This window comes from Crocodylus siamensis, chromosome 13, assembly GCF_052110815.1.
Source record: "Crocodylus siamensis isolate JL-2025a chromosome 13, ASM5211081v1, whole genome shotgun sequence".
Classification (NCBI taxonomy): domain Eukaryota; kingdom Metazoa; phylum Chordata; order Crocodylia; family Crocodylidae; genus Crocodylus; species Crocodylus siamensis.
This window is the reverse complement of record NC_143407.1, coordinates 11,846,237-11,869,370: the sequence shown is the minus strand read 5'-3', so window position 1 is coordinate 11,869,370 and position 23,134 is coordinate 11,846,237. Positions and strand designations below refer to the sequence as shown.

Below are 23,134 nucleotides of genomic sequence, written 5' to 3'. Positions count from 1 at the left end.
ATGCTGCACATCCACACCGAGAGGTCAGGCTGACAAAGGGCATTATGTAGTATCACATGGCGTTTCCCAGGCAATGGACTGCCTTGTGGGACCTTCTAGAAATGCTTGGTGGGATACCTCCATTTTCTCTGGGAAATTCTGGGAGTTCAGGATGGGTCAGGTTCCTCTGTCACAAGAATAGCCTATGCTCTAGCCAAAGCATTTCTTAGATGCATCTGCTCATCAAGGGATCATCTCTATGTCATCTGACCAGTTGATGCAGGGATGGGCTTGAGACTTAACTTTTATCACTGTTTTTAGCAGATTTTACATCTTTCTCTTTCAGCCTACTATGGCAACCCCACTCATATTTGCATTCTTATGATGAGAGAATAGTTTCTCTACCAGTTCTCCCATATGGCTCTCTCCACTTAACACTGTCAGGTTAGTTTTGCATCCTATTAATCAAGGAGTTAAGTTGCTTAGATAATAGGTAATAACATTCATTCACTACTGCCCAAGGCTGGATTTGAACTAACAGCGCAGTGGTGACAGACGTGCCTGTCTGCTCCATAATTACTGGGTACTGGATGCTCCTTGGTCCCTTCCTGATGCTAGAACTTGGGCCATGTAATTAGAAGGCCTCTGAGCACCCGGTGATGGAGGCAAGCATAGGGCATTCTCTTTTTTGCAAGCTGGAAAAACTGTGCAGCACCCACCTGAGACAGTGATCAGACCACCAGCTGTCCAAAGGAGAAACCTGATTGCCTGAGCCAGACTTCCTTATCTGGGAAGTCAGCACAACTAGTGGTTAGTGCGAAAGCCTGAAATGTGGGACTGGCCCTGGCTCTGGAGTGGGAAATGGTTGTAGTGGATTAGAGCAGGGACTCGGGAGCCAGGACTCCTGGGTTCTGATCCCAGCTCTAGGATGGGAGTGAACTCTAGTGGATTATCGCTAAGGGGGACTGAGAGTCGGGACTTATTTGGATCCTGCTATGGACTACTTGGGTGTGTTTAGACAAGTCCTGTCCCTGCTCTGTACCTCAGTTTCTCTTGTGTGTATAATGCTGATCCATCCGTGAAGTGCTTAGCAATGCTCAACCGCTGGGCAAGCACTGAGCTTTAATAATCAGATTCACTCCTGTGTCTTTCTACTAGCTGGGGTAAAGTGATGGAAGCAGGGTCTGGGCTGTCCTTGGGGCAGCAGTTTACCAATGGTGCTCAGATTGCAGTTGTGATCGCTCTCTTAACTCTATAGCTCCCAGCTGATGCTTTAACACCCAAAAACCTGGCCAGGCCAGGGTGGAGTGAGGAGGGTTGAACTACGGAGCCTGGAGCCAGGGCTAGATGGGGTAATTTCAGCCACCAACTCCCATCCCACAGACCAGCTGCTATGATCACAAAGCTGCGTCCTGTCTTGCTCCCTCTGGTTGAGTCTCCGCCCCTCTCCCCTGCTCAGACTTGCCACACTGTCCACTCTCCTAATGTGATTTTTAATGGATAAATCCCCTTGGTTTTCCCCATGGATTCTGGCCAGCTCCAGGCAATTAAAGGCAGCATCTGGGTGAGCTTGCTTATTAATAATGCAGTGGCTTATTAGCACCATGCAAATTTTCCAGCTCTGCTGTCTTTGCTGGCCTCCCATTTCATGACACTGCCAAATGCTGGCAAGGCACTTCCCTCCCCTACTTCCCTCACCCCAAATCTTTCAGGAAGAGAAGGCTGGGGCTCGGTACTGGCAGGTGTCACTTTGATCTTGGGCATGATGGCTGCTTCTCTCAGCATTCAGATCTCCCTCTCCCTCTGGAGTAATGGGGAGAGGGCCTTGGGGAGGGACAGGATTAGGAGGATCCCGTGTCCGGAAAGCAGCTTAGGACGTAGGGACCCAGATGGTCACTTTAATGAGCTGGGGTAGCAGGGAGGAAGGATGGAGGGTCCCCAGGTCCAACACTTGGTGCCTTGTGTCACGCAGCATTGGGATGTGGGGCTGAGTTACTCCCTGCACCCCATCAGCATCTGCCTTTGTTCAAAGGCATGTGCCAGTCTCCTGGAAAGGAGGTGCCATCCTTTGTTCATGGGAAGTAGGGCTGAGCCAACTTCCCTGGCCCGGTGCCAGCACAAATCCCTTCTGATGTGTGGCTCCAACCCGCATCAGTGCAGTGTGGATGGTGGAGGGATGTAAGAGGGTGAGGGCAGGAGCTGCCGTGGGGGGGGGAGGGGGTTCAGGTGCTTAGACCTCCTGCCCAGGTCTTCTGCATGTGTAAAGGGTGATGCACAAAAACCAAAGTGAAGGATAGGCCAACTCAGGGCCAAGGTACTTTTCTGCTTTCCATGTCTTCCCATACCCCAAATAACAATCTTCAGGCCCCCCTTGCTGCCCCAGCCCTCGGCTCCCCTGGCACAAACACAACACTTTGCCCATCCTCCTGCAAGAGCACAACTGAAGTGAGTCTGAGAAGGATGTTGAGGACAGTGAAGGTCCAGGTCATGGACAGTAAAGGTAATGCTGCATCTCTTGGTTTGATATTGTTGAGTTTTTTGTGGGACAGCGGGACTTGTGCTGGGGCTGGGTTCTCAGAGGGGCCCAGCACCCACCACGTAGTTGGCAAGCTGAGAGCTCGGTCTCCGTGCAGAGCAGAAGTTGGCCTGAAGCCTGTGCACTGCCTGCCCCACTCTCAGCACAGCTCATGTTAGCAGTTATGAAATGATTTTGTTTCTCTCTGTCTTGTCCTCCAGCCCCTTGGTGGGAGCAAGTGTCCTTGGCTGCAGGGGGCAGGGCTGGTTTCTTTACAGCTGATCTCCTGGCTTGTGGTCCTCCTGTCCCTTGTTCATTAATTTAGCTGGATGTATTGATCTCCCCCTCCAGCCTGCAGGCAGGGCCTTCTATTGGGCTTTAGCTGCCAGCTGCCATGGGCTGGAGATGCTGTTTATGTTGTGTGCTTGGGGAGAGGGATTTATGTCCCTTGCCCCTGGAGATGGAAGGTGTTCAGGGGCTTGAGGGGGTTGCTCTTTAACCTCACTAGTGCAGGTGCATATACGTGTGACCCAGAGTCCACATGTGGACACAAGGGCCCAGCTTATGAAATCCAATGGAGTTGGATGCTGAAAGTGCCTGTTTAAGGATCTGGGCCTGAATCTTTGGGCCCCTTACTGTGTTGGTCTGTACAGTCCCTTTATCTGCCTGGCAACATCCCACTCTGATTTAGTGCCAGGAGCCCTGCCCTGCCTCTCCGCTCCTTCCAAGTGCCTGACAGGTGGGTCCAGGACATCTCCATAACTTCTCCACTCCCTTGCAGGCTCATGTGGATGCTAGTGAAAGGATGCTAGGGTCTGAGATGGAGTTGGGAGCCAGTGTCTGGGCTTTGGGGATGGCTTTTGGAGTTCAGGGGTCTGGAAGAGAGGCTGAGTTAGTGTGTGCATGTGTCTGGAGAGTGGGATATTTTAAGGGTGAAACCAATCAGGTTTGGGAGCCCTTCTCCTTGCACTTACTGGAGGGTTCCTGCTGAGTGCTGGGCCAGCAGGTTCTGGCCTGGGGCTGCAACGTGATGTTGGCTGAAGCTCTGTGTGTGGGTGGGTGTTGCAGGGCTGCTAAAACAGGGATCAGAATAGACTGCAACAGGCAATATACTGGGGATACTGCAGAGGAGCTGGTGGGATATAGCAGGCACTGCAGCCATGTGGGAACAACAGGCTTGGAGAGAATAGATGGTGGCCCCAGCTAGCTCCAGTTGCAGTCCCAGCCCTTGCTGTGGGCACCTGCTAGGGGCATCACCCAGAGGCTGCTGTCGCAATTCGCGTGCGTTCCCCCACCTCTTGTTCCATCCTCCCCTCCCCAGTCAGTGCAAGGCGTCCCTGTGACCCCTGCTGAGTTGTGGGGGGCACTGGCCTGGGGTGAGGCCCTTTGTTTTCCAGCTTGGCTGGCACAAGGATGGTGTGCGGGAAGAAGGGAAGGCTTGGGCAGCCAGGCAGAAAGGAGCCCTGTGCATCAGGATGGAAAAAGAAATGAATGAACTGTAGAAGGGGACAGTTTATTGTTCTTCTCCTTCCTGCCCTACTGCCTTGCATCCCTCTGCTAACCAGGGCGCCCGTAGCTCCCCTCTCCTCTTACCTTCCTCCCAGCCCCTCAGCCTCAGCCCCTCCTTCCCCTGATCTTCCACCCTGACAACCTCTTATCTTCAGCCTCTTGCTCTCACCCCATCCCCACAGACCCTCATCATGCCCTGGCACCTTGCCTTTGCCTAACATCCATTGCCCTTTGCCACCCCCAAACCCCTCCTTCTGGTTCCCACCATTACACCAGCTCCTTGCCCTTCCTGAAGCCTCCACCCTCCTCTGTTGCAAGCACTTGCCAGCCATCCCAGCCCCTCCAGCCTTGCCTCTTTCCCTTCTCTAGCCCCCATTCCTCCCCACCAGACTGGCTCAGTTTGGGGCTAGTTCCCCATCACCAGGCTGCAAAGAAAGCACAGCAAAGGAAAGGGTGGGGGTTGTCTTATATGAGTCAGAGACCAAAGAGAAAAGAGCCGTGAGCTCAGAGGAGAGAGTCTCTAGGAACAAAAGCCTCCTCTTCATAGCTGACACCCTCACTCTCGCCTCCATGGCAACTCCAGGCCAGCAAGAGCCACGGGCCACTGGGCAGGGGCTGGTCATGGGGGGTTGACACGGGGCACTGGGGCGTGTGCTCCCTCTCTCTCCTTGCTCTGGCTTGCTTTCTTCCTTTCTTGCTTTCTGTGGAGCAGCACGTTGTGGAGGCCACCCGCTCCACTTCTGTTCTTAGCCACTTGGCTCTGATCTCGCTGAGCTGACACAAAGCAACTTCGGTCTTGGTTTTAACCTGTGATGCAGGTTTGTGCATGTGTCCAAAACACCCAGCTCTGCTGGCAGGACTGGCACTCTCTGGCCTTAGTGCCTGGCTCCCCTCTCCATATCCTAGGGGAGAGGGGGCTGTGGTCGACCAACACAGCAAGGGACCCAGAGATTTAGGCCCAGGTCCTTAGAGAGGCACTTTCAGCATCAAACTCCACTGGAGGGGCTTTGACAGCACTTGGAGAGCACCAGGACTTCCCAGCAGGGAGGTTGTGGGTCAGATTAAGGGGCAGTGGTACGCTGGGGAGAAGCCCGAGTTTGGGGAAGTGGGGGCTGGAGTTTGCTCGGCTTGACATGTCGCTGCCCCTTGGAATGGGTTGGAGAGGGGCAGGGGGATCTGTGCTGTCTGAGACGGTGGCTGCTTCATTGGGCCAATACAGGGAGGGGAGCGAGAGACGGAGAAGGGCTGAACAGCGCAGGGAAATGGATAGGGAACATCTCTTCTGAGTGGTGGCTCCTGCCCAGTGTGGGTGTGCATCGCTGGGCACGATGTCAGCCCGGCTGGCAGCCCCTGCAGCCCAGGGCAGCTGACTCCCACTGAAACCCAGCAGAGTGGGGGTTTCCTGATCTTCCCAGTGGCAGGCGAGATGCAGGCTGGCAGTTGCTATAGCAGCTGGTGTTCTTCTTCGAACAACAAAGAAAGTTGGGGAAAATATGTGCAGGTGGTAGGAGTGCTGGCAAGAGGTTCCCCTGCCCTCCACGCCTGGCTCCGGAGCTCCCAACTATTGGAAGACAGGGTAGATTTGCACCTTACAGACTAACCAAAGCATATATATTTATATATAACAGAAGCTCTGATGGGCTGTAGCTTACTTTGTCAGATGCTGCAATCCCAGCCATAGTCTCCCCATGCAAAGAGCTCTCCCAATGCCCCTTATTTCCAAGCTCCTCCTCCCATCCAGGTGTGTCTTTGCCCTCCTGATCTGCACTCGCTGGACCCCGCAGTTCTCCTACCTCCACAGTTCTGGCTTCTGGCCAGGCCACATGATGCCAAGTCTGAAAATGCCCTTTTAGACTGGGATGTTTGTCATTCCTGATCCCACCCCCTTGGGGCATTTGAGGTATTCGCACTCCAGCCTAAGAGCCCATCAGCCATGGGCCCAGCTATGGCTCTTCAGCATCAGGTGTTTGTTGAGCTAACAGTCCTGTTTCAAGAACAGAGCACTCGGGGTCCAGGATTATCCTGTGCAATCCCTGAGAGCAAGCTGGGGGGAAGAGGGACTGGCAGCTGACGTGGGCTGGAGAGGGACGTGGGCTGCAGGGCTGGGGGTTGCGGTGTGGGCTGTATATGCGGAGCAGGGAAGGGAGCGTGGAGTGGGGCGAGGCCTGAGGAAGCACGTTCAGTTGGTTGGACGTTGCTCGGAGGCAGATGGAGCAGACAGACATGGGTCTCAGGGTGGGGCCTGTCTCTGCAGCCCAAGGAGGTGTCTGGGTGCAAGCAGAGCTGGGGGGACCTGGCGTGCTGAGGGGATCCTGTTGGTCTCCCGTGAGGAGGGATGGTGACACTTCTGTCCTGCCTCGGTGGTATCAGCCCTCCTGGGTGTGTGTGCTGAGGGGGCAAAGTATTTAGTAGGGGGCAAGAGGCCAGGGAAGTTTTGGTAGGGGGCAAGGGGCCAGGGAAATGGGTACTCAGCAAATAGGCTAACATGCTGGGAGGACTGTGAATCCTCCGCAGGCAAGTGGCCTTTTTGTCCTCTCCTCATGCTGCAGGGGAGCCAGCACACATCGTGTGGGAGACGGATGCCCACTCTAGGCGGGATGCCTTCACCCCAAGGCAGGCCTGCACCTGGGCTGGTGCCGAGTGATGGCACCAGCACTCAGCCAGGGACCCTGGGATTCAGCCTGTTTCCTCATTTTTCTCCTTTGCTGCAGATTGCTGTTGGGGGCCAGGATTGTTGACTAGCTTCTGGGGAAGGCTGGACTCCTGTCCACACCTGTTCCAGACTACTTGTTCCCAACCCGGCTGGGATGTTTGCCACTTTGCAGCTTTGGAGACAGGAGCTTTCTCTTGTCTTGGGGCCTAAATACCTTCCCACCCAGAGCTCTGCCCACTCAGCCTCAGGTTTCACTTGCAGACTGGTTCTGGTAAATTGACTCCCAGTGAGACAGAGGGAAGTGGCTAACTGTGTTAGTCTGGAGTCAGGCAGAAGGCAGGGTAGATTTGCACCTTATAGACTATTTATAACTAGAAGGGTAGTAAAACACTGGCGCAGGTTACCCAGCAAGACTGTGGACTCTCCATCCTTGGAAGTTTTTAAGATCCAGCTAGACAAAGCCTTGGCTGGGATGACCTAGTTGGCGCTGGTCCTGCTTTGAGCAGGGAGTTGGACTAGATGTGACCTCCTGAGCTCCCTTCCAGCCCTCATTTTCTATGATTCTATAGCATAAGCTTTCACAAGACCAAGTTCACTTCATCAGATGCTGTGAAACCGCCAATGTGTTCTTCAAAACTGCTATCGTTATGTTTAAAAGGCAACACCCGTACATGAAAAGCCTCTGGGCAGTTCATGCTTCCTGGAGAGGGATGCACTGGGTTAGCTCTCTGCAGTTTCAGGTGGCTACACTGTACAACAGCAGATGGTGGGGTGCATTTCTCTTTGCTCACCTGCTCAGCTCTGCTCCGGAGAGTCTGTCTTTGGCCTATAAAGTCTATCTGCACAGCCCCCACTAGGGCTCCGTTCACATTCGCAGTGCTGGGGCTTGCTTTGTTTCTGACATGTTTGTACAATGGATTATCTTAGTACCAGCTTGCTGCTCTGATGACACACTACCACTGGGATGCAGCCATCTCTGGGGAGGATGAAGAACATTCAAGGAAAAGGGAACATGGATGGAGCCCCAGGGAAATTCCCACATTCTTAGAGAAAAGTGACTGTTTTTTAGCCCTAATAGACCAAGTGCAAAAACTGGGAGTCAGCAGGGGTCTTTCCCAGCTTGCTTGGGTGAGGGGAGTTAATTTCTAGTGATTTGAGCAAGGGATTGGGAATTGCAACACCTGGGTCCTATTCTAGACTCCTGCACGGGCTTGCTATTGTGCCTCTGTTTCCCTGGCAGTAAAACAGGGTTGATTATATTGATCTCTCTTTGCAAAATGCTTTGAGGAAAATGCTGTGTGTTACAAGGAATTGAGGTGGGTGTGTGCATGAGAGAGACAGACAGAGAGGGGGATCACTGCCTTCTGTGGGGTGGAATGAGAACTGCTCATCTGCATGTCATAGCCACTGTATTGCTAATAGTTGAAGGAGATTCTTCACAGAAAAAGAGGCTTTTGGTTTTGGAGTGAGGGGAGTCTCCCTTTTGCACTCAGTGTGGCGTGGAGTGTTTGCCCAAGGTGGCCTCAAGTAGGGGTCAGTATGCAATAGGTAAATTTGGTCTCTAAATTTGCCTCTTTGCAGGGGGATGGGCTCATTAATGGGACAGGTTTCCTATATGATGGAACCTTTGGCGGCCTGACAGTGTTTCAGAGTGGCACGATTGGCACGTGGGTCACTGGAGCAAAGTGAGATGGGGTGCCAGGCCTGGCATCAGGCCAGAGCAGTTTAAGGGGGCTGGCCTGGGAGTCCACCCAGTGGGCACTTCCTGGCTCAGCCCACCTGCCCCTGAATGGAGAGTGCAGCGAGATGATTTGGCCTTGCATCCTGGTGCTACAGTGGGTACCTCTGGTGCAGACTTCTACACATTTGTAAGCAGGCTTTTAACTGTCTCTTCCCAGCTCCATTGCCTTTCTCTTATCAGAGCTTGAATCCTGAGCTTAAACTCCTTACCAATGTCTCTTGAAGAGCTTTGGAGATATTTGATGCCCTTGTAGACAATCCCATGGAGCCAATGAGCCCCTGGTGGATCCGGTGGGAGGATTGTGGCCTGTCTCTGAGTGCTGCAGTTTGGGAACCTGTCAGCAGGGAGAATCTGTTCAGAGGCATACAGCAAAGCTGCATCCAGCCTGGTGGCTGGAGCAGATGTGCTGTGGGTGATATCCAGATGGTTGCTGGTGCCCAGGAGATGGAATGGCATTGCCATGAGATCCCACCCTTTCGTGTATATAACTTACTGAGCAGCTGTGCCTAATCTGTAGGGAGTGTTGGGGTCTGGGTCTAGGGGCCCTGGGTCAGCTCCTGGTGCTGGAGTTGAGAGGGCAAAGCCAGGCTGGTGGCTTTAGATAGCACAGGATCTTGACATGGAGGATGGATGGAAGGGGAGGAAGTTAGTTGGGGCAGGGGAGGTATGAGCCTTTGCTGCACAGGCTGGGATCCCCAGTATCTACCTGCACTGCAGAAGGCCCTGGGGGGTTGGAGGTGGTGGTGTCTTGGGGATGCTGAACATGGCTCTTGACTTCCTGCATTCAGTGACAAATCTCTCCCTGGAACTGGAAAGGGGCACCTGGGTTCAGACCCATGGAAAGTTGTTCATGAGGCGGGTTGATTTCTTCTCATCCAGGGCCAGGGAGTGGGGAGGGGATGGTGGACTGATGCCATGGCTGTCTGGTAGGGGGCAGTGACTCCCCCTCCGTGGGACTGCATCAGAGGATCTTCTCTGAGTACCTTACTTGGCACCTTCCTGGCACAGTGCATCTGAGAGCTGGGTGGCGCTGGCGTATACAGATCCTATTTGCTGGGTACATGGTGGGAGTGAGTGCCTGGGGTCCTGGGTGGCAGGGAATTCCTGGTGGGGGGCAGCTAGTGTAAAGGCATCAGTGGAGCAGGCACTTCTCATCCACAGGGTACCCAGCTGTCAGCACGATAGGACAGGCCCGGGCAGAGCTGAAACATGGACTAAGCAGGTGAGGGCGGGTGAGACGAGCCTGCTGTAGGTGGCAGTGTCGTCTGTCCTGGGCTGCAGGCTGGCGGCTTAGCTTGGGCACAGCTGAGTGCTTTGGATCCAGGGGCAGGTGGGTGATTGCAGCCCAGAAAGCCTCACTCCACGCTTTCTCCTGCTCACTCCTGTCTTTGCCCATCACCTGTGCTAACTCAGTGGAGCTGAGGTGAGGGATTGAGATTGCACCCTGTGCCTCAGTTTCCCTCAGCTGGAGCTAATGGCACTAACCCGCTATTTCCAGGAACCCTCGCCTCCCGCATGCATCTCCTGCGGGCCCCCGGGTTTCCCTTCAGGAGGGCATCAGGCTCTGGGCTGGGGAGGATTGGGACCGTGGCAAGCAGGGCTGCGTGCCTAGCGCTCTCCCCGTGTTGCTCTCGAGAGGAGAGGCCGCCACGTGAGGCTCTTTGTTTAAGAGGCGTTGCTATGGTGATCTCAAGGCAGTGGTGAAGCAGCCACATTTTTCACAAGGGAGGGGTGGGCTTGGGGGGAGTTGAGCTCCCCTTTGTCCCCCAGCGACTTCCCTGGGCAGGGAGCGCTCAGTGCACAAGGGCATCTCTGTCAGCCCTGGCAATTAATCCCCCAGGGCTGGGACAATGGCTTTGCTTAGGAGAGGAAATGGAGAGGGCAGAAGATCTAGGTCCTTTGCTGCGGGGCTTGTCCGGGGAAGGAAGGATCGCCCTCACCTGAGGGGCCAGTCCTGTCCCTGTCCCTGGGGTACAGAGACTGGCAGCCCCACTCGGAAGCCCTCTGAGCTGGTGTATGGTGTATGAGCTCCCAGAGAGCTCAGGGCAGGCTGCTCCTTGCCCAGCTCTGCTCTGTACCTTTCTCCTCATGGCGGGTGTGGGGCAGGCCCCTGGCCCTGTAAAGCTGCCCCCTTCTCCCTGGCAAGGCTGCCCTCTGTCCCTGGGTGGATGGATGATTCTTTGCTGTGGAGCATTAGACCACGGGGCTGGGAGTGAATGGCCTGAGCACTGTCACCAGACACAGACAGTGCTTGAGGCTGGTAAGGATCCTGCCAAGGCAGGGGGTCGGACTAGATGATCTACCTAGGTCCCTTCCGACTCTAGCTACTATGAAACTAGGATGTGCTACTCACTGGCCACCCAGGGGCTGTAATCTGGACCCACCCTGTCCTTCATCTCTCGTTCCTATGTTGGGAAGGAGGCTCATCCTCTGGTCCCTGCCTTCTCATGGATGCCTGACTTGGGCCTTCCAGACCTCCCTGGAGCTACTAGCTCTGTCCCCCAACCCCTCCCTGCGGCTTCCAGCTCAAGGCCAGAAGGGTCTAGTGCTTTCCAGCTGCCCTCAGCAGGCCATGCCCTTCTTGTGAGCAGTGCTGCCCCTCCTGGGGCTGGTGTTTCTGACAGGGAAAGGGCTTATTTTTGCACACAAAAAAAAAAAATTAAAAAAAAAATCTCTCTATATAACTTTACCTCCAACACTGCCAAATGGCCCCTGTGGTTCGCTTGGCAGATCAAAGCCCACTTTGACCGTTAAACCATTAAAAATCCATTACACAGTTTGCACCGTGCACCCAGGTCCAGATCTGTATCCCCACGCACTGCCATCCTCAGAGGGCCAGCCCGTGAAAACTTCCATGCCAGACTCCTCTCCACCAGATGAGGTCTGCCATTTCTTTCCCATCGTCCTTTTCTGTCTTCCCGTAGTACCAGTGCATTTCACTTAGTCCCATTTTAATACAGCCCCCCCACTGGTCTCTGAGTGTCTGTTTATGAGCAGGTTCCTGGCTTTCAACAGTGCAGACCTGAAGCAGGACATGAACTGGTCAAAGTGAGCTGTTGGGGTCCCTTGCTGTATGGTCAGGTGCCTGGAGAGATGGACTGGGATGTATGGGATCCCCCATGTCTGTCCCTCTAACCAAGGCAGCTGGGAGCACTGCTCCTGCTGCCTTCCCTCCTCATCTGGGAGAGAGGGATCATTGCCAGGGGTCATGCTGGGGGTATCTTGGCTCCTCTGGGAAATGGGGCACCTATGCCAAGGGCAGTCCACACATTCCTTGCAGTGTGCGCCAGGGGTGTTCGTAGCACATACAGCAACTCTCAGTGCAGTAGCAGCAGATTTTTACCATATTTCAAATGAGGCTGGTTAATTATTGACAGTACAAGTGGTTTGTAACAAGCCTGTGGCTTGGAGCCAGGCTAGATATCTACTGGTATTAGTCAGTAGATTTAACCATTTAGCCAATCTGACATGGATTTGGACTAGGATTAGGAATAGGGACAGTCCCTTTTCTGTCTTCCCCTGTGTTGTCTCCCTACCCCGTTATAGAGCCCGCCACTTTTCCTTTCTCCCTAAAACTTCTAGGAACCAGCTGCCTCTCAGGGTTCAGTCTCCCAGGGGCACATCCAGAGGGGTGTAGTGGCATGGCTGCATGCCGCTTTTGGGCTGGAGCATATCACAGAAGTCTCTGGGGACTTTCTTAATCCCCTAAAGAAGATGAAAATCCCCATCTGTCTCTGTTGCTTTCCCCACTGTCCTGGAGGTGGTTGAAGCACCAGAGCTGCTCTTACCTGCCCCAGCCAAGCTGCATGTGAGCTGGGCTCAGCTGGGGGTGGGGAAAGCGGCAGTGGGGGTAGGTGGGGGAGATGACAGGGGGAACTACTTTCCTGCTGTGCTGTTGCTATTGTTCCCATCCCCAGATAAGCCCTGCTCCAGTGCACTCAGTTGGAGTGGACAGGAACAGCTCTAGGGCTTCCCTTACCCCTGAAAAAACAGGGAAAGCAACAGTGGCAGGTGGGGGGCAGGATTTTCACCTGCTTTAGGCACTTTAAAAAGTCCCCAGAGGCTCCTGAGAGTGGTCTGCCTACCTTAGTGGAGGCAGAGGAGGTGGGGAGCTGAGGGTGTAGCTACCCCTGCAGTGCGAGTTGCTGCTTTTGCACCCCACTTTGGAAAATCCTGGATCCACCCCTGTCTGGGACCCACCTGACAGAGCTCACAACTATTTGGCTTTGCCTGCCAGGAGGGTAAAAGGCTTTCTTTCCCAAATTTCGCAGAAGAGAAACTGCTCAAGACTTCAGAACAGCGTGGAGAGGGTTCCAAGTGCAGCCAGTGGGACCCAGCAGGAGATTATTGGGGGGTAGATGAAAGGCTTCTGCCTATGTGCCATCCATGCCAATACAGTCATCACCCTGCCCTAAGCTATCCTCTAGAATGCAAACAGGGAAGGCTTAAAATAAGGCAGCGTCTTCAGGAAAGCCTGTAAAGTATTTTGGTTTTATTGTAGGGATTTTGGCAATAAATTATTTCTACTAAGCTAATGTTTCTCAGGGTGGGGTATGCAGCAGACTTCTTGAGGCTATGAGAGAAGAAGGGATGGGGAAAGCAGAAGAAGGGGTAGGGGAAAGGCAAATGGGGGGAAAAGAAGGACATGGAAAAAATGAAGAACAATTGTACAATATCTCGTAGGCTGTGTGAGCAGGGCTGGTAGGGACATAACGTGTTTATGTTTTGTATCTATAATGTGGAAACCTAGGGGGACCCAGTACTTTAAAAACAGAAAAGGGGAACAGGACTCAGCCATGCCTGAGAGCCCTGTACTAATGCAAGAAAGCCACCTTGTTCTGAATGGGGGCCAAGGAAGATAAGGGCATTTCCCTGCTTGCTGCCCCATTGCCATAGCCGGAGCAGTGATGGTGTTAGTGCTGTATGGTTTGGTGGGATGTTTCTGTGCTGAATGGAAGCAATGCCAGGTATTACTATTGTGAGGACTTTGGCAATGAAAGTTGCTACTGTTAAGACCATCCCAGCACCGTTTGACGTGGAGGCTGCTTGCCTGGGGCACCATCCACCCCAGAGAAGTGCTACAACCCATGGACACTAGCCTGGATTAGATTTAGGGGTAGGGACCTAGCAGAAGCCTGGTCTGTCCCCTTTCTGATACCTGAGTGGGACATAGCAGGCCTTCCCCATCTCCATTCTCCTTGATGCTTGACAGATGTATATCTTGGATTCCAAGCCCACAAAGGACACACCACTCAGTCTCTGAGTCCCTGGGGTTTTGGACACACAAGACCTTGCTCAGGCAACCTCTCTCATCCATCTCCCAGTAGCCTATATTGATTATCTAGTAGTTAATGTAACCTCATCAAAGCCACCAGGAGGGCAAGAGGCAATTAGCTGATAACAGGAGAGGTCCAGGGTCAGGAAGCTTCATGGTCCTGGCTGGCATTAAACCCTGCCGGGTTTGTGGGTGGTGAACCAGCCACCAGCTGCAGGGAGGGGACACTAGGCTGCTAATCAGGCCTTGGAGCATTGTTCCTGCGTGCGTGCCACCCGCTGTGGGAAGACTCTTTTGACTGGTGACAATCAGGGTCATCCCTCTGCTTCATCAGGTCCAAGGCCTCTGACAAGCCCATGGGCTCTTGAAAGGGGCAGGGTGGGTGGGCAGCCTGGTTAACAGTTTGCATGACCTGACTCTGGGCTGCTTCAACCTCTCCTGTCCTAACACTGGCTGTGTGGACAGGGCCCCTTTTTTCCCAAATCCGTTGTATTTGTCTCGGTGCACAGTGCCGCCCCAGCACCTTATGCACAGACTCATTTATCTTCATCCTAGCACAGCGGGTAAATTAATAGCACCGTCCCATATTGCCAGTGGAAATGCTGAGGCATGAAGAGAGAAAGCGACTTGCCTGAGGTCACACAGCAAGTCTGTGCCACAGTCAGAAACAAAACCTAGGAGTTTTAGCACTATCCCACTTCAGCTTCCCAGACCAAGCGGGGGATCATGGCAGTTCAGCTGAGCTGTTTGCATGGATCAGTAACCCATGTGCAGCTTGGTGACTCTGTGTTTTCCCTGCCCAGTGCTTTGATGGTGTGTACCCCAGGCTGGGGCAGTCTGTTGGGGAAGGACCATGCATTTCCTTCACTGCTATGGGGTGGCCAGGTGGATTGGTTTGGTTTGTCTCTGGGCCAAAGCTAGGGGTGGGGAGGAGTATCCTTCCTGCCTTTGTCCTGCTTCACACCACCTGTCCTCCCCAGTCAGGGATTCCCTGGGGACGTCTCTTGGAAGGAAGCAGCATTCACTTTCATCCTGTGGCCTCCCTGTGCTGTGCTTGTGGCCAGAGCCTCCTGCTTGTGTGTGCTTGTGGCTGCTGTGTAGGGGATTACCAGGATGCAGCGTGTACTTCCTCTATGGTTATCTGTAATAAAACACTTCATATCCCTCCGGCTTAAATACCAGTTTGGGGATTCTTCCCTGTCTGGATCAGCATAGGCACAGTGCTTCCTTTCTGTACAATGCCTCAATCAATCTGCTGGTAGTTAAAGCCCAGGCCTGAGTTCTGTTCTGAGCTCTGCTGCTGAAGTCGTCATTGATCTTGGGTGATTTACTGTCCTCACTCTCTGCCTCTGTCAGAGGAGGACAATATTATAGTCCTCAGATGGGTGCAGAAAGCCGTGTCCCTTTTCCAGCGGGGTTAAATAGGCATCTTCTTGTATGGAAACACCGCGTGTTAATATGGCTCTAACATACACTGATTTTGTACGCTGGTGTAAGTTACATCTTGAACAGACAGACATACAGCTAGCCCAGAGTAGTGGCTGCAGTAGCCCCGTTACTTCCTTTTGTCAGTAGGTGGCAAGGGAGCAAGTAATACAAGTAATAGTATGTGTGCCTTGAGCCTGGCATAGAGGTGGACGCATGGCTCCTCCTTCCGTGTGACTTACACGGGTGTAGTTTTCATCCCTGACTATGACCAGTGGGTTCTGTACTGGAGTTTAATAAGTGACACTAGCACAGGGCTCCGCTCCTTCTTTACACCAGTACAAGGGAAAGTTACAGTAATGTGAGTGGGTTGTGTATCAACATAAATACCGTCTTGGATCAGATCACAGGTCTGTCTTGCCTGGTACCTTTGTATCTCAGTGGCCTCCATCTAGCCACTGGGTGGTGGGAGGGGTTGTAGCTCCTAATAGACCTAGGTCCACTGTCAGTATATAATGAATAGGCTTGTATCTCAGTGACAGAGAGTGATTGCCAAGGAAAAGTATTTATTCAGGGCCTGTCCAGATTGACCTGTTCCCTTGTCCCTTTCTCCCCTGCATTGGGAAGCTTAGGGAGTCGTAACTTGTAGGCTGCACTTCTAGCTGTCATGTTGACTCTCCACAGATGGCCTATCCTGCAGGAGTGTGTCCAACCCCCTGTTGAACCTGCTTAAATGATCAGCTTCCAGAGCATCTTGTGGCAATGAGTTCTGCCAGTGCATTACACACTGTGCAAAAGAACTTTCTTTTGTTTGTTTTAAACTTGTTTTCTAATTTCATTGCATGTCCCCCAAGCTCTAGTAGTGTGAGGAACATTAAATCACAAAGCCATATTCACTTTCTCCACACTATTCATGATTTTTACAGGCCTCTATCATATCACCCCTTCCTCATCTTTTCATTAGCTGAGAAGTCCTAGCCTTTTCTTATGGAAACTTCTCCTTACCCCGATCGTCCGTGTTGCACGTCTTTATACCTTTTCTACCACTACTATATCCTTTTTTGAGGTGAAGGGATCAGAAGTACATGGGATGGAAGAATGGTCAAAAAGTAAAGGGAAGGCATCTGAGAAAGATAAAAGGGGAAGAGCTTATGAGGTGACCCAGGCCTTGGCAGTCAGGGCTGAATGTGTGCCAGGGGAAGGCTGTATAGCCATCCCCTGTGCACCCGAATTGTCCCCTTCTTCACCTGACATCTGTCTGCGAAAGGCTGTGTAGCCACTTTGCACCACACTACCCTGACAGGCACCAGCTTTGGAAAGGTTTGGTTCAGAAGAAACTTAACATCAGACACATGCCCCATGTCTGTGTGCAGGCTGTGCCCCAGGCCTGGCTGGGTGTGACAGGAGTACCTCTACAAGAGTCTTTCTATTGGTGACTGCACCCTCCTGTATGGGCCAAATGCCTGCCTTCATCTGCCGTGCCTCGATCTTGGTTAATTGATGGATGTTAGTTAGCAGGAGGCTGCCCATTTTATTTTTTTGCCCCAGTGCTAGGGGCCGCTATCTGTGGCTCCTTTCCTCCCCTACACTGTAGCCCAAGCTTCGCGGATGGTACCGACGTGGTTTTGACCTGGACCTTGCTGTAATTTGGCCCTCTCCTTGACTTCCCTGGGCTTCCACCGCCCTGTCTTGTCCCATGCCTTCCTGGTGCTCTGCTGCCACCTCTCGGTGAGGCTTCCTGCCACCCCCTCTCCCTGGGACTTCTTGCTGCCCTCTCTCCCTGGGACTTCTTGTTGCCTTCTCTCGCTCTGGGGCTTCTCGCTGCCCCCTTGCCCTGGGGCTGGGGCCAGTGCACCCTGAAAGTGCTGCACCCTTTCTGGCGCCGGGGTCCCCACACTACCATGGAGCCCCTATGAGGTCTCCCCCAACCCCTAATAGCCTTACCCAGTCCTCTGGTGTTATAAAACTACAAACAGAAAACTCAAGCCCCTGGGCTATAACGTAAAACCTAAGCCATCTGGCATTCAAGCCCCTACCAAGGAATTCTCCGCCCTGTATCCACAAACAGGAGCTGCTCGTGCCATCAGGCTTCTCTACTCTGCTTGCTCCGGCAGAGCTCCTTCTCCCTTGGCGGCTAGCGGAGAACTGCCCTTCTGGCCTCACTCCTGGGGTTTATATGTGCCAGGCCCTGCCCCTTCCTGTCAGCTGACCCCAGCAGTTGCCCTAGCAACCCACACCTGTGCCTCTGCTCTGAGAGTAGCAGGCACCCTAGTGTCCTGCTACACTGGGATCACCACCTTGACAGCCTGGCTGGCTGGGATCACCACCCCTAGGCTCCTCCTTCACACACTTCTACTGATACCCCTCCATCCCCACCTACAGTTAGGGCCGTCCCTAAGGTATGGCGAATGGGGGCAACCGCCCTGGGCCTCGTGCTTTGGGGGGGCCCCGTGGAACCAGACGGAGTGGCCGTGGTCCCTCCTGCGGGGCCCACCTGGAGCTGGTGGCTCAGCTCCGCACCACGGAAGAAGCACGGAGACGCTCCCTTCTACCCTTTGCAGGGGCATCACGGCCCCGTGCAGTGTTAAGGAGACCCTCTACAGGCTGATTTGCCCCGGGCCTCACACCCCACTAGAGTCGGCTCTGCCTACAGTCCTTCACTGTCCCAGCCGTGGGGCCTTTCTCATCTACATGGGTTGCATGGGAGATTTTGTAATATAGGAACCTCTTTGGCCAGCAGACAGACTTGAACTCAGCCCTGCAGGGGTACCTAGAGCCAGTGCGTGGCATACTGGGGGCGCGGTATTAATCCTGTACCTTCCTTTTTCTGCAGATGGGATCCATAGTGTGGCAGCCCAGTGTACCCTGCAGGTGACCATCATCACCGATGAAATGTTGACCAACAGCATCACGCTGAGACTGGAGAATATGTCCCAGGAGCGCTTCCTGTCTCCCCTCCTGGCGCTCTTCCTGGAGGGGGTGGCAGCTGTGCTCTCGGCCCCCCGCCAGCACGTGGTGCTCTTCAACATCCAGAATGATACGGATGTACGAGCTGCCCGCATCCTCAACGTCAGCCTCTCAGTGCTGCTGCCCAGCGGGGCCCGTGGGGGACGCTTCTTTCCCTCTGAGGACCTCCAGGAGAGGCTGTACCTGAACCGCACGCTGCTGGCAGCCATCTCGGAGCAGCGGGTGCTGCCCTTTGATGACAACATCTGTCTGCGAGAGCCCTGCGAGAACTACATGCGCTGCGTGTCTGTGCTGAAGTTTGACAGCTCAGCACCCTTCATTGCCTCTGACACTATCCTCTTCCGGCCCATCCACCCTGTTAACGGCCTGCGCTGCCGCTGCCCTACTGGCTTCACTGGGGACTACTGTGAGACTGAGATTGACCTGTGCTACTCCAGCCCCTGCGGAAGCAGTGGGCGCTGCCGCAGTCGCGAGGGCGGCTACACCTGTGAGTGTCACGAGGACTTCACTGGTGAGTGTGGAGACTCAACCTTGGCACAGCCCAGCCACAGGGGCACGGATAGGGCCTCAGGGATTCCTCATAGTGGAAAGGGCTTTTCTTGTCCTAACCCACCTCTATCCATCCCAGCCCTTTATCTAACTGTCCATCTCCCTACACATCCACTCTCTGTGTTTTCATTTCCCTACCTGTCCCTTTATCCATCCCTCTACCCAATACACCGCTATTCATCTGTGATCCCACATATGCATCTCTCCATTCCTCTACCCATTCATCCTCCCATCCACTCTTCCATTCCTGTATGTCCTCCTTTACTTACATACATACACACACACTCTCTCTCTCTGTCTCTTCATTTATCCCTCCCTTTCTATCCATTCATCCTGATGCACATCCCTTTCTAGACCCATCCCACACCTAAATAGTGATGTGTCTGTCTTTTCTTCCTAGATCTGCTGGTTTGTCCATGAACAACTCCCACATCCCTATTACTGTCTTGTTTTTGCTGCTTGATTTTCCTCCTGTCAACTCATTTTCCTCTCCTTTTTTCTTATCCATGGGCTTCCCACCCTTTCTCCACTGCTGTTGTAAGTCTGGGCTCAGCCTGTCAACCCTCTGTGACTGAGCCTTTTCAAGCTCTGGTTGGCAGAAGCAGCCCAGATGTGTTTCTGGGTCAGCAGCAGAGTGCGGGGTGGAAAGAGACACAAGGGGACAGGGTTACATCTCTGTCCCGAGGATGAAGGATAATTCTAGGCTGTGTATAGGAGGAAGTATTGATACTAGGGATGAACCTCACCTTCAGCCTTGTGGCAAGCACTTGCCAACCCCAGCACAGCAAGGCAGAGAGAACTCGGATCTTACCCACTGCACTGGGAGCCCTGAGCTGGCTGCCTTTGCTGAGTGAGCACAAGTCATGCAGAGCATGTCCTGGGCCAGGGAGGTGCCTGCATTCCTCCTTCTGCACCAGGCTCAGTGTGTGACAAGGGAGAGGCAATCTGGCAAAAACAGCCCCAGTTCCTAGACGCCAGGCAGAACCAGATCCTTCCACCAAAAGGCTGGGGCAGTGGACTGCTCCCCCAACATACCCTGATTCCAGCCCAAAGGGAGGGTGCTGATTACCTGGCTTTGGGCTTGTAGGAGCCAGAGCCACCCAGGACAAGACTTCTTTGTTGCTACTTTCCCGTTACGTTGAGTCGGTCTTACAGTGGGAAGTGCCTTGAAGCCTGAATCCTCATTATATCATTATATCAGGCTTTTTGCCCCATGTGCTCTGTCCAGGAGGTTTTGCAATGGAGCTGTAATGGCAATATACTCTCAGCATCCCACCCAAGTCCCTGGCTACTCACTGGGCCTGTTAACACTGGGACAAGCCTTGGCACTGCCTCTGAACTAAGACTGCAAATATATTGCACACAGGGACATCCAAATGCCACCAGGTGGGACCAATCCCCTGTCATCGACCCCTGCCCAGGTAGGGCTGGAACCTGAGACGCGGGTCCCCATGGTTTAGTTCTTTCAACTTGCCTTGGCTCAGCTGACTGGGGGGGACAAGGCCTGAGCTTTGCAAACCAGCCACTGACTTCAGCTCTGATTTCCTCTACTCCCTGTGGCACTGAGCGCTAGTCTTTGGCCTGGGACCCACCTTCCTTCTGCCCAGAAGTGGATGTTGTGAAACTAATCATAGAGGAAGGGCCTTCCTCAGTACTTCATAGTGGGTTCTGCTGGCTGGCTGGGAGCGATGGTAACCGGAGGGAGAGGAATCTGGCCATCCCCAAGGTCGCTAGGTTAAACCCAGCCTGGGAGTAGTAATGACTCGCTAAGGTCTGTTGTGTAGATTGCTATGGGCTGTGGTTTTGGGTGGGCTCCCAAGTGCCACAAGCTTGGCAGAGCCCGTTTCCCAGTCGCTGAGCATCCATAGATGAGTGGTCAGGCATTGAAATGGGCTGTCTAGAGAAGTTGTGGAATCTCCATGCTTGGAAACTTGCAGAAGCAGGTTAGACGGACCCTTGGCTGGGAGGCTGAGCTGACGGCATGGGTGCCTTCCACGTGGACCAAGCAGGCCAGATGGTGCAGAGGAGCGATTGGGGGGTGGGGGCAGCACTCCTACCCAAGCTGCTCAGAGGGGGCAGCCCAGGGCAGGGTGGGATTTCCAGACACAAGAGCAGGGAGGATTAGCAGGTAGGCAGGGCTGGGCAGAGGAGTGCAAGGAGTGCCGCTGCCTGGGGGCATGGCTGATCTGCAAGTAGAATGCTACACAGCAGCATCTCCGTGCCAAAGTGCCTGCAGAGTGGCACATGAGGTTGGGCAAATCTCCAGGCTCCATCAACCCCTGGCTCAAACCAGCAGGTTCATAGGAAAGGGAGAGACCTCACAAGGTCATCTAGCCCAGCCCCCTGCTCAAGGCAAGATCATCCCTGATGAACCCACCTGATGAACTCCACCTGAAGCCTGGCAGGGGTGGCTGGTAGTTCTGTCTGGTTAATTGTCTCCCTAGGCCTGGCATCCCTGTCCCTTCCACCATCCAGTCCAGCAGCCTGCATAGCAAGCCTGCTGTCAAGGGAGATGCTTTTCACTGGTGGGCCAGAGACTACTGGCTGGGGCTCTGGGCGGAGGGCATGCTTGAGAGGAGGGCTGGCTGGATCCCTCAGGCAGTGACTGTGGGCTGTCCGACTCCCTGCAGCTCCCATGCCATGTCCCAGCAGTGGTGTTGCTGGTGCAGAGCTCAGGCTGTTGTTTCTGTGTGCCCTGGGGATGGATCGGGGTGCCACATGGGAGCTCGCTTCTAGCTTAGGGCCAGTGCGGGGAGTGCCGCTGTCTGGTAGAAGTGCTCTACTAACACGTGTCAAGTGGTTTTAGGCTGGCAGAATGACAGGGCTGTGATGACACATCAGCATGTGGGCTTGCAGGTAGAAATTAAACTATCCCTCACTCCAACCTACCTGCTGCAGCCAGTGGTTCTGCAGGGCTGGCCTGGGATCACCAGCTGAGCAGGAAACTTGGCCCATTGGCCATGCTTCATGGCCCCAGCCTCTGGCTCGGGTTCTGTGCCTGCTGCTGTGCTCCTGCCCATTGCCCTGCAGCACTGTGTCCCTTCAGCACTGGTGTGATGACATGGTATCAGGATCCCACATGACGTGTCCTGGCACTTTCCTAAAAAGGAATGTTCTTCCCAATTCACTCCTCCAAACTGCCAATGGACCTATGGAGCCTTTCCAACATGGTCTCCTGTCTCTGCTGCCCCTAACCCCTGGGGCTGACTGGTAGGGCATCCCACCCCTCCTCCAGCTTTCCAGTAAGCCCCCTCCATTCTGCAGGATTTGTTGCCCCCACCTGGGGAGGCTGGGGTGGGTCCACCTGCCTGTAACCAGGGCTCTCTCCCAGCAGTGGCACCTCGGGGTGGGCACAGGGCTTAACTTCTATCCTGAGTTTGGGGCCTTTGGTGCTACACGGCTCTGACTTGTGAGCACTCAGTGGGAAATGCTAGTAGTGTGTTACCCTGAGCCCCCTTCAGGGGCACTGAAGGGGGGTCTGGCATTGGCAGGGGAGGCAGTGGAGGATCCTGAACCTGCAGCCCCCGATCTTCCTGTAGCAGTTTCTCCCTCCCATGCACAACATCCAAGCTCAGTGTGTGCGTGTCAGCCCCGGCGCTTGGTTGATGCAGGTGGAAGGGGGAGGCAGACAGAAGGGGGGAGGGGGAACAGGGGTCTTTGTCTATTCAAGATTAGGGGGGGTGCGGTGGGAGAACATTGGTTTCCCTGGCAACTGAAGCTGGTCACTAGGGCGAGGGAATCAGAAAGAGGCTGGGAATAAATCTTCTTTAGAGAAAATCCTCATGGGGTTGGTGGGAGGCATGTGGGGGGTTGTGGGGGAGGGGGAGTGCGGGGGAAGAGGAAGAGGGAGGTTGATGAGATAATGGGATTTGACAAGAGAATGGATTGTTGGGAGAAGTCTCTGCTGATCCCAGGCTTGGTGGCTTTGAGGGGTCTGGCTTGGGGGATTATGATGCATCTGACAGGGTTTGTGTTTTCCCCAGATCTCTGCCCCATGGATCATTTTGGGCCTCCCTGGCAAGGTGCATCCTTCTGATCTCCCAGAATCCCACGTCCCAAGTATGACCCAAAAGCCCCATTGGTGATGTAACTGCCCAGTGTACGAGAGCACTTTAAAGCACCCATCTTCCCTGCAGATATGACCCTGTGCTCCATCACAGCCTCTCCAGCTGCCTTGCCCCTGAATTATACCTGGAAGACCCGGCTCTGTCAACTGCACCAGTCCCACTAGAGTTCACAACTGTCACCCTTGGCTTCTGTATCCCTACCTGCTACTTGGGATGAACACTGTGAGGGGGAAACAAGGGGAAGAAAAAATACAATTGCAGTGCAGGGCTGGGGGTCAGGACTCCTGAGTCCTATTCCCACCTCCTGGAAGGAGACTGGGGTGTAGTGGCCAGAGCAGGTTAGGGCTCCCAGGTTTTATTTCCAGCTCTTTGAGGGGGGCGTGTATGTGTCTGTGTGTGTAAGCTGTGGGGGGGAGTTAAAGTCAGGACTCCTGGTTTCTCTGTTTCTCTGGTT

General features: G+C 54.0%; 1 protein-coding gene across 3 annotated transcripts in view; it reads left to right on the top strand.

Annotated features, from left to right (window-relative positions):
• CELSR2 (cadherin EGF LAG seven-pass G-type receptor 2) overlaps positions 1 to 23,134 on the top strand; it is an 81,413-nt gene that overhangs the window by 11,433 nt on the left and 46,846 nt on the right. For all 3 annotated transcript variants that reach the window (XM_090026238.1, XM_090026236.1, XM_090026235.1), the window contains exon 2: positions 17,931 to 18,575. In XM_090026238.1, the coding sequence (XP_089882364.1) occupies positions 17,931 to 18,575 (645 nt within the window). The remainder of the gene's footprint in view (positions 1 to 17,930; positions 18,576 to 23,134) is intronic.